The following is an 11,017-nucleotide window of genomic DNA, read 5'->3' as shown; positions in this document are numbered from 1 at the left end:
AAAAAAAAAAAAAGTTGCAAGTTACCCGGAAGATCTAGCTATGATCATTAATGAAGGTGGTTATACTAAACAACAGATTTTCCATGTAGACGAAATGGCCTTATATTGGAAGAAGATGTTATCTAGCACTTTTCATAGCTACAGTGAAGTCGTCAATGCCTGGCTTTCAAGCTTCAAAGGACAGGCTGGCTCTCTCGTTAGGGGCTAACGCAGCTGGTTCCTTTGAGTTGAAGCCAATGCTCATTTACCATTCTGAAAATCCTAGGGCCCTTAAGAATTATGCTAAATCTATCTGTGCTATATAAATGGACAACAAAGACTGGATGACAGCACATCTGTTTACAGCATGGTTCACTGAATCTTTTGAGACCTACTACTCAGAAAAAAAGATTGCTTTCAAAATATTAAGGCTCGTTGACAATGCACCTGGTCACCCAAGAGCTCAGATGGAGATGTACAAGGCAATTAACGTTGTTTTCATGTCTGCTAACACAACATCCATTCTGCAGCCCTTGGACCAAAGAGTCATTTTGACTTTCAAGTCTTATTATTTAGGAAATACATTTCATACTACTATAGCTGTCATAGATTCCTCTGATGGATCTGGGCAAAGTAAATTAAAACCCTCTGGAATGGAGTCACCATTCCAGATGTAAGAACATTGGTGATTCATGGGAGGAGGTCAAAATACCAACATTCACAGGCATTTGGAAGGAGTTGATTCCCACCCTCACAGATGACTTTGAGGGGTTCAAGACTTCAGTGGAGGAAGGAACTGCAGATGTGGCGGAAACAGCAAGAGAACTAGATTTAGAAGTGGAGCCTGAAGAGGTGTCTGAACTGCTGCAATCTCATGAGAAAACTGTAACGGATGAGAAGTTGATGAAAGAGTAGTTTCTTGAGATGGGATCTACTCCTGGTGAAGATGCCACAAACATTGTTGAAATGATAACAAAGGATTTAGAACATTGCATAATCTTATTTGACAAAGCAGTGGCAGGAACTGAGACGACTCCAATTTTGAAAGAAGTTCTACTGTGGGTAAAATGCTATCAAACAGCATAACATGCCACAGAGCAATCTTTTGTGAAAGCAGGAGTCAGGTGACGTGGCAAACTTCATTGCTGTCTTAAGAAATTGCCACAGCCACTCCCACCTTCAGCAGCCACCACCCTGACCAGTCAGCACCATTGACACTGACCCTGCCCCAGCAAAAAGATTATGACTTGCTGAAGGCTCAGAGATGATTGCTGGCATTTTTTAGCCTTTTCTTTTTCGAGACAGGGTCTCATTTGTAGCCCAGGCTGGATGCACCATCATAGCTCACTATAAGCTCAAGCTTGTGGGCTCAACCAATCCTACCTCAGCCTCCTGAGTAGCTGGGACCACAAGTTTGCACCACCACACCCACCTAATTTTTAAAATTTTTTGTAACAACAGGGTCTTGCTATGTTGCCCAAGCTGGTCTCACTCCTTGTGTCAAGCAATCCTCCTGCCTCGGCCTCCCAAAGTGCTGGGATTACAGGCATGAGCCACGTTAAAGTGTATGTGCATTTTTTTTTTTTTTTAGATATAATGCTACTGCATACTTAATAGACTACAGTTTAGTATAAACATAACTTTTATATGCAAAATAATTCATGTGGCTCTTTTCCTTGTGATATCTGCTTTATTGTGGTGTTCTGAAATCAAACCTGCAATATCTCTGAGGTATGCCTGTAGAGATACAACATCTAAAACAATTTCTTTTAAGTTAAAGAGTAAACCTTAAAATGTAAAACCATTTTTAAAAGGGAAATCCACATAGCATATGGGTCTTTTTGCAACTCCACAGCTGACAAATGCTTAGTACCCAGGACGTACATGTGGGACAATCGTAAATCAGAAGGAAGGACAAACATCGCATAGAAGGAACAGACATAGGACGTGAATGGTAATTCACAGCAGAAACCAGCATGGCCAGTAAACATGGGAACGGATGTGCAATTCCTCTAGAAACTGGGGAAATGTAAGTTACAATCATGATCAGGTGAAGAAAAATTTTAAAGTCAGATGGTGCCAAGGAACAGGGAAAATGCGCCATGGACATTCTTGTACATGGGTAGAGGGTGATCCAACCACTGACCAACCACTGCAGAGAGCACTTCGGCAATACCCGGTACAGCTCGAGGAACACAGTAGCCTAAGGCCCAGGAAACCCACTTCTACTCAAATGCTCAGAAGTGCTCACACTTGAACATTCCAGAATGTTCACTATTTCATGATTTATAAGAGTGGAAACCTAGAAACCACTTAAATAGAGTATATTTATATAATGGGAAACCGAGCAGCAATTCAAATACATGAACTGCAGCTACATGTGTCAACACAGGAAAAAAAAAAAATCTCTGAAACAATGTTCAGTTTTTACCAAAACTAAGGTGGGGCCGTGAAGCCAATCTCAACAAATTGCAAAAAATCTAAATAATGCAGAAAATGTTCTGAGACCACAGTGCAATTAAGGTAAAAATCAGTAGTAATGGGTATGGAGTTTCCTTTTAGTGTGATTAAAATGTTCTGGAACTAAGATAGTGACGACAGTTGCACAATTTTAATAATTTTAACATAATTTCTTAAAAATCAATAACAAAAAATACCTAAGAAAACTCCATGTTGATAAAATAATACCCTTCTAAATAACACATAAACCAAAGGAGAAAAAGCAAAAACCACAATGCAGGCCAGAAAACCAAGTACTAATGAAAATATTAATATGACATATCCCAATTTATGAGATGAAGCGAAAGCCACGCTTAGAAGGAAATGTGTAACTTTAAATTCATTTATTAGAAAAAAAACAAAAAAAAAATCAATGAACATCCCAGGAAGCTGGAAAAAGAACAGCAAATTAAATCCACAAAAAAGTAAAATTTTAAAAATAACGTCAATAAAGCCAAAAGTTGGTTCTTTAGAAAGACTAATAAAATTAATAGAACTTGGGCGATTAATAAAGAAAAAGATAAAATAGAAATAGTCCTATCAGGAATACAAGCGGGATGTCACTGCACTAGTACACACTATGAATCCGACCGTGGAGAAACCTTCACACTAGATAGAGAGCCAACAAAACCACCAGCCTGAACACTTCAAAAATGCAAATGTCATGAAAACCAAATTTCACTCTGAGGAACTGTCCCAGTAATGTAATGCAAGATCCTGGACCTTGAAAAGAGCTGCTGTCACAGACACTGAGATGGCTGGCACAGTCGGAATCGGGTCTGGAGATGTGACACTAGGCCAGGGTACATTTCCCAACCTTGTAACTTGTGGTGTAAGGGAATGTCCTTGTTCTTAGGAAACATACGCAGAATTTAGGTGCAAAGGGGCAAGAGGTCTGCAGTGTTCTTTCGAAGAGTTCAGGTGTAAGCGGACCCGGGGTAGAGTTCAGAATTTAGTTCCAAGCTAGGAGGAGCTTCGGCTAAGAGACGCCAGCTCCCTGTCAAAGCTACGGGTTTGGGGAGAAGGGGAGACCCCGGGATTGCTTCTTGAATCACCCAAGTGCACAGACTGGACTTGGGCTCAGAGGGTCTCACACTTCATCTATGACATGGAAGACACATGGCCTCCGAGGCCAGCCCCGCGGCCCTAGGGCTGAGGCTCTTCCCAGCCGCTGTCTGAAGCCCAGGCAGGTCTGGGAAGCAGAGACTCAGCTGGGCCTGCCACCTGGGAATCGCGGGCTGTTCCCTGGTCTGGGCTGACTCTGCTGCGCCCCGCCCTCTGCCCTGGTGGGAGCAGTGTGGCTCCAGCCAGCTACCTCTGGCTACCTTTGAACCTTCGAGGCCCAGACGCTTCTCAGCAGATGGGGCACCTGAGCCTGAACACGAAGCCGCACGGGCCAGATTGCTGAGTGAGCACAGCTGGGTGCCCAGAGGAAGGGCCAAAGGCAACTTCGACCACAGGCCTGGTGCCCTACCTCGCTGGAGAGGCCATGGAGTCCTCTAAACAACCTGCCCCCACTGTTCCTGGGCTCACAGGGACCCCACCTGGGGTCAGTGACTCAGGGAGTGACACGCCTTCATTTGCCCTGTGAACTGAAATAAAATCTTAAGCCCTCCAGCTGACCGAATGGACCCCCAGCCAAGGGGACCCCAGAAATAACCTAAAGCCGAGTTGCTGGCCGTGAGAAGGGAGGTCGGACATGCCTTGTCATGCCCCCCTCCCTTCTTGGAGCCACCCTTTGTAACTCATCACCAGGCCTAAGGTTATGCAGGACAAAGCTTAAACCACACCTGCAAGTCGTCAACTCAACAGATCACTTGAATCTGGGAGTATGTCTGGCGGCTTGTCTCTGATTAACAGATTTCCTTAACTTAGAACATTCCAGGTCTTTAGCCAAGCTTCATTTCATTAACTAATTACAAATCAAAGAATCTTTAAACCCACCTATAACCTGTAAGCCCCCCTGCTTCGAGATGTCCCGCCTTTTCAGACCAAACTAATACACGCCCTCCACGTATTGATTTATGACATTACATGTAATTCTTGTCTCCCTAAAATGCATAAAACCAAACTGTAACCCAACCACAGCGAAACCACCTGCTCAAGGCTCCTTGGCGTGGCTCTCTAGGCCACTGTCACACGTATTTCCGCTCAGAATAAACCTTTTTAAGTTGTTTTACAGAGTTTGGGCTCTTTTCCGTTGACAGCCCCCAGGTGGGATTGGTCAAACTTGGCTGCTTTGGGGAGAAGCCCTGGAGCCCACTCTGCTGTCACGCCTTTGGCTGGCACCCGAGTCCAGGGCAGGGACAGGGCAGACCCAGGAGACCAGAAAGGGTGGGGGCCAGGGGCTGAGGCCCTGTGCGCTTACCTGCAGCCAGGAAGCAGCACAGACGCCCGTACTTCTACCAGCTGCCCAGGCCACCGCCTGCCCTGCAGAGCGCAGAGGAAGCGCCCCCCGCCCCCGCTGACCACAGGAGCCCACCCATGCAGTAGGGAAGCGGGACCTACATTCGCACTAGGAAGCTCACCCTTGTCCTGTGGCGCTTCCCTCCACCCAAGGCCAAGTGCTGCCCCAGCCCTGCCTACCTTCAATGGCAGCTTCGAGACACTCAAGTGGGGGCCTTTGTCCTGTCCGTGGCACTCAGGGAGCTGCAGCCAGGGTTGTGCATGGGCCCAGGGCAGGGCCGGCCCTGCAGAGCGGCGACTCCAGGTTGCACCCTTCGGTTTTAAGTGCCGGCACCTGGCACAGAAATCCTCACGCGGCGATGGCGCCCCCTTGAGGCTGGCTCCTGAAGGACCACCTCTCTCCTTCCCTAACCCTTCCCTCCAGAGACCCCAGCAATGACCATCCGGCTCCCCTGCTCTGTGCAGGGCAGTCCCCACCTCCTTTGAAATCTTTCTTCACTCACTGTTTTCTCTTCCACCTGCTTCACTCACGACACTGGCCCAAAGGGTAAGAGCTCATCTGGCTACAGAGGGACCTACACCCAGAGCCAGCCGGCGGGCACCAGGACCCTGGGCAATACCCCCACTCCACAGCTGGCTCAGGGCTGGTGCTAGAGCATTCGATCACGGGTTCCAGGGCTCGCTACAGCTCTGCTTCCCCGTCCCCAGCCCTCCCCGCCAGGTCCTCCTGTCAGGAGCCTGGGCCTGCCCAGGGAACCCCTCTCACCAGTAGCCCTGCCTGGCCCGCCCTGCTCACGGCCACTCTCCCAACACTCCCCGGGGCTGGACCCAGGTCCTCACAACCCGAGTCACAGGCCGGGGCCTGTGGGAAGGTGGAGCTCCATGCAGACTAGAGACCATCTTCCCTCTGGCACCCAGGACAGGCGAGGACACGAGGACACGTTCAGGGGACAGGCGTGCTTTATTACCTACAGCTCCCATAGCACACAGCGGCCCAGCCCCGCAGCCTGTCCAGGACCTTTGGGCCTGGTCATTCTGCCCACCCCCTCCTCCTCCTGACCCCTGACCTCAGCGAAAAGAGCAGACTCTGCCCAGGGGCTGTCCCACCTGGGTCTTCATGCCCAGAGTGTCACTCGGCCCACCCAGTCGTGCCTTCAGGAGGCCAGGGCCACACAGATGAGGAAAACGAGGCAGCGTCGCAGGGCGGAGCCGAGAGACGGAGCTGAAGACGGTCCATCCTCAGACGCAGGTCCCCGCCCTGCCCTCGGCAGTCTGATCGGGCGTGGGCAAAGGTGAGGGGCGGCGGGGAGCCCCTCCAGCCAGTCCAGGGGGCTGGGCCCCGGGGGAGCCGGCATGAGGAGGCTGGATGGCCCCTGCCCGCCATCCAGCCCCTGACCCGCAGTCAAGGCCAAAGCCACACGCTCCCGCCTCTCTCCGCAGTCCTTGGCGGGGCTGGCCCAGGCGGCCCCGTAGAAGGCTCAGCTCCGGTAGCTCTTGAGCAGGTGCCCAGCGATCACCAGCCTCTGGATCTCGCTCGTGCCTTCGTAGATCTCGGTGATGCGGGCGTCGCGGTAGTGCCGCTCGGCTGGCATCTCTGTCACGTAGCCCATGCCGCCCAGGATCTGGATGGCCTACGAGGGCAGCAGGAGCTTGGGAGGGAGAAGACTCCACTCGTGGTAAAGATGGGGCATGATCAGCCCACAGAAGGGCCGGCTGGGGAAGGGGCAGGTAGCACCCTGGTCGTTCGCTGGGACACTCACCTGGTGGCTGATGGCAGTCGCGGCCTCCGATGCCGCCAGCTTGGCCATGGCCGCCTCCTAACCACAGAGGAGGCAGAGTCAGTGCCTTCCCCTTGAGGGGAGCCCCAACTCCGGGCCCCCCAGCAGGGTCAGCCTGCAGGCCCCTCCATGAGCAGCAGTAACCCACAGGCCCACACCACCCACTCGCAGGGGCCCACCAAGCCCTGGGCCACGCCTGAGGAGTCCCCTTCCCTGTGGGCACCTTGATGAAAGGCTTCTTGTTGTCCTTCAGCATGGCAGCACGCCAGGTCAGCAGCCGTGCGCTCTCCAGGGCCAGGGCCATGTCCGCCAACTTGAACTGCAACAGCCCCGCCCCACGGTCAGCAGGTGCCCCTCCCTCCTTCCAGGGACAGGAGGAAGGAGGGACAGGGACACAGCAGGAGGTAAGAGGCAGGGCTTCCCACCCTCCAGTGCGTGGGCCCAGCTCCTGAAGCCACCACCCCCTCACCTGGATGCTCTGGAGCTTGGTGAGGGGCGCCCCGAAGGCCACGCGGTTCTCGGCGTAGTGCACAGCGCAATCGAGGGCGGCCTGGGCGATGCCCAGGGCCTGGGAGGCGATGCCAATGCGGCCCATGTCCAGGGTTTGCTGTGGGGACGGCCCCGGTCAGTCGCTGGCCAGCCGGGACCCAGGCCTGGCCCCAGGGCACTGCACCCGCTGCCAGCTCTCACCATGGCGATCTTGAAGCCCATCCCCAGCTCCCCCAGGATGTTGTCCTTGGGGATGCGACAGTCCTCAAAGATGAGGTTGGCCGTGGACGAGGCCCGGATGCCCAGCTTGTCTTCCTTCTTCCCCAGCGTGAGCCCAGGCGTTGGCATGGGGACCAGGAAGGCACTGATGCCCTGAAAGGCAACAGGCGGCCCAAGGGACCTCCTCAGAGGCTGTGCCTCGGGCCACACCCCGGGCCAGCACACCAGACACCAACCGCAGTCCCCTCCCCCCAGCTCCCTCGGAAGCTCAGGCCGTGACACCCCCTGCTGGCTCCTGGGGAAGGCCCGAGGGCAGGCCAGGCAGGCAAAGCGACAGCCCCACTCGCCCCAGAGCAGGAACAGCTCCGGTAGAGCCGAGGGGATCAGATCTAGAAACCGGGGACTGACTGCAGCCCAGAGGTCTCACAGACCCTCTCTGGGGTCCCCACCTTGTTCTGCAGGGATCTGTCTGTGCTGGCAAAGACCACGGCGGCCGAGGCCTCCCAGGCATTGGTGATCCAGGCTTTGGTGCCATTCAGGACCCACGTGTCCCCCTCAGCCCGGGCAGTGGTGGAAGCGGCTCCCGCATCGCTGCCATTCCCTGCCACACACAGACTCAGGATCCAGCGCTGCCCCGCCACACCCAAGGGCACCCAGCCTGCCCCCCGAGGTGGTGAGCAGGAAACCCTGCGACTTGGGCTCCCAAAATCCAGGCTCTGCTCCCAAGAGAAGCTCCAGGGCCACAGCAGCTCCCAAAGCTCTCAGCGACTGGTCCCAGAGTGCAACGGGGGTGTGCAGAAGTGGGGCATCTTCAAGCCAAAGGGACCCCAAAGCCAACCTTCCTCCCCACCCAGCGGAGGCGAGAACGTTCTCCTTGGCAGACAGCCAGCAGCCAGAGCTCGCCCGCTGCCCACGCTGGAAGCCGTTCCTCCCGCCCACGGCAGCGGGGCCCACTCCTGCCTCTCCCCATGAGGGCAGCCCAGCTCCTGTCTGGGTCTGTCACCCTGATTCTGAGCTGAGGGAACAGGGCTGGCCCCTGCCCCACCGTGGTACCTGGTTCACTGAGAGCAAAGCAGCCAATTTTGTCGCCACTGGTGAAGGGAGTGACCCACTGCTGCTTCTGTTCCTTGGAGCCGAACTTCAGGATGGGCCCCAAGTAGAGAGACTGGGGGGACAGTGAGGGGCAGTTGAAGGCTCACAAGCCCTGGCGCACCCCACCTGCCCGTGGGCTGCACCCCGAGGCCTGTTCTCTCCTGGGGCTTACCCCAGTAGGACCAATTCCAGAGACATCTCTGGGGAGACCCAGGAATGGGGGCTGAGGCCTGCCTGTGCCCCCAGGAGCCTCCCTCTGCCTGTGGGCCTGGGAGGGGCACTCACGTTGTTGACACTCATGATGACTCCAGTGGAGGCGCAGCCCCGGCTGATCTCCTCCATGGCGATGGCGTAGGCCAGGTAATCAAGGCCAGCGCCGCCGAGCTCCTCAGGCACGTCCATGGCCAGAAGCCCAAGCTCACCCATCTTCTTCACCTGGCCCCAGAGAAGGATGTCACCACCAGGGCAGCTGCTAGGGGCTGGCACCCACCCTCCGCAACCCCAAACCCTCCTGCCCCTGAACCAGGACCTGCAGAAACTCAAGCCCTGTGACCCCACTCTGGGATCCCCAAGTCCAGCCCGGCTGAGGTCTGCAGGGCAGCACTATTCATTCGAGCTGTCCTGTCCCCACTCCATGCTGGCTCCCCGCTCTGTCCACAGCCACAGCAGGGGGCAGGCAGAAGGCACAGGAAGGCTTCAGGGGGCTCCGAGATAAGGAGCAGGACCACACTGTAACATAATGACCTTCCTTCAGTCCCCTAAGTGTACCTCCCACACACACACACCCTCCCCACCAACAGGGCCTTTGCACGTGCTGTTCCCCCGTCAGTAACACCCTTTACCAACCAGTTACTATCTCCTCCTTCCCTTCTGCCCTCTCTAGCCTCACTAAGTCAAATCCTTTAATCACACACTCCCTCTGCGGTGCATGTGCAGCTGGAATTTCTCACCTATTAACATGCTCATTTTCACTAAGTCTCTCTTCCTGACAATGAGGACAGGGACTTTTTGTGTTTTTGCTCACTGCTGTGTACCCAACACTAGGGGAAGAATGAATGGATGATGAGCTTGGGATATTTTATTGGGGATAACAATAATAATAGTAATTGTTAATTATCAAGAGCCTACTTACTAAATGCCAAATTCTGCATGAAGTGCTTTATGTGTGTTCTTTCCTCCGAGTCTCTCTAAAGCTCTGTGAGAATGATACTCTTAAAAAAAAACAGAGAGAACCACATGAAGTTGACAGAGGTCCAGCTCAGCACCTCCTGTGGACCCACTATGTGTGCTGGGACAACAGAGACCTGGTACTTAACAGGCATACAATCTGGTTCACTTCTTTTCTTTTTTTTAGAGACAGGGTCTTGTTCTATTACACAGGCTGGAGTACAGTGGCATAATCATGGCTCACTGCACCCTTGAACTCCTGGGCTCGAGATCCTCCTGCCTCAGCCTCCGGGGTAGCTAGGACTACAGGTGTGCAGCACCATGCCAGGCTAACTTTTTACATTTTTTGTAGAGACAGGGTCCTGCTGTGTTGCTCAGGGTGGTCTCGAACTCCTGGGTTCAAGCCATCCTCTTGCCTAGGCCTCCCAAAGTGCTGGGATTACAGGGGTGAGCCGCTGCATCCAGCCTCCTGGTTCAATTCCATAAAACTCCACAAACATTTGTTGACTATTGAGCACTAGCTAAGTGCAGAGTGTCCTGTTGGACAGGAAGATGTGAGTGCGAGTAAGACTCAATCCCTGCCTTGGGAAGCTGACTGTCTGAATTAACTGGGATATTAACACGATAATGAGATAAGAATCACAGTTCATGAATGGAATGCCCCCAGGGCACAGAGAGAGGAATTCTGGTTGAGAGAAATGAGAGGAGGTGGCATTCAGAAGACATTTTCAGGGTGGGAATTAACAAGAGTCGGTGGGCACAAGGGAGAAAAATGGGGTAAGACTCCAGGAGTTTCTACGTGGCTAACTAGGGCCGTGTGAACACCGTCCTCTGAAACAGGGCACGAGAGGAAAAGAGTTTTGCGCCTAGCACTTTGACATTATTCAACAAATATTCACTGAGTGGATGAGAAGAAAATAGGCTCAGTTTTAACCATATAAATATATAGACCTACATTTCACAGTTAAGGAGTTCAAAATCGGTTGGAAACACCATTCTATTTCCTATTTCCCTTTAGAACGAAATGGCATTATAAATTCATAACACTTTCTCTCATTTGTTTGTTTGGACATAAAAAGATTAAAGTTCAATTACGGTTACAAAACCAGGCAAATGAGCAGGACTGGCACCATCGACCTCATTCCCGGCCTATTGGCTCTCAGTTCTTCCTCCGACCCTCCCCCATGAAGTCACGTTTTTTGGAGGAAAAAATATTAGAAATTACTAACGAAACACCTACTATAGGCCAGGGGTTGGCTCAGAAGTCTGTATTCTGGTTCCTCTAGTTACCAACTGTATGGATTTCAAAGCAAGAAACTTCCTTCTGGCTTTAGTTTCCTCATGTGGAAACTCAAGACCATAAAGTCCCTACCTCATAGTGTTGTTTT

The 11,017-nt window shown here is 52.7% G+C and overlaps 1 protein-coding gene across 1 annotated transcript in view; it reads right to left on the bottom strand.

Annotated features, from left to right (window-relative positions):
- Positions 1-5,832: 5,832 nt before the first annotated feature.
- ACADS (acyl-CoA dehydrogenase, C-2 to C-3 short chain) overlaps positions 5,833-11,017 on the bottom strand; it is a 10,168-nt gene continuing 4,983 nt past the window's right edge. Inside the window, exons 3-10 of the mRNA XM_012650229.1 lie at positions 8,748-8,897; positions 8,424-8,535; positions 7,820-7,971; positions 7,353-7,523; positions 7,132-7,269; positions 6,886-6,981; positions 6,645-6,701; positions 5,833-6,515 (exon numbers count right to left, since the gene is read on the bottom strand). Of these exons, the coding sequence (XP_012505683.1) occupies positions 6,363-6,515; positions 6,645-6,701; positions 6,886-6,981; positions 7,132-7,269; positions 7,353-7,523; positions 7,820-7,971; positions 8,424-8,535; positions 8,748-8,897 (1,029 nt within the window). The 3' untranslated portion in view covers positions 5,833-6,362. The remainder of the gene's footprint in view (positions 6,516-6,644; positions 6,702-6,885; positions 6,982-7,131; positions 7,270-7,352; positions 7,524-7,819; positions 7,972-8,423; positions 8,536-8,747; positions 8,898-11,017) is intronic.

Source organism: Propithecus coquereli, unplaced genomic scaffold, assembly GCF_000956105.1.
Source record: "Propithecus coquereli isolate 6110/MARCELLA unplaced genomic scaffold, Pcoq_1.0 Scaffold314, whole genome shotgun sequence".
Lineage (NCBI taxonomy): Eukaryota > Metazoa > Chordata > Mammalia > Primates > Indriidae > Propithecus > Propithecus coquereli.
The sequence above is the reverse complement of the archived record's forward strand: the minus strand, read 5'-3'. Positions and strand labels throughout refer to the sequence as shown.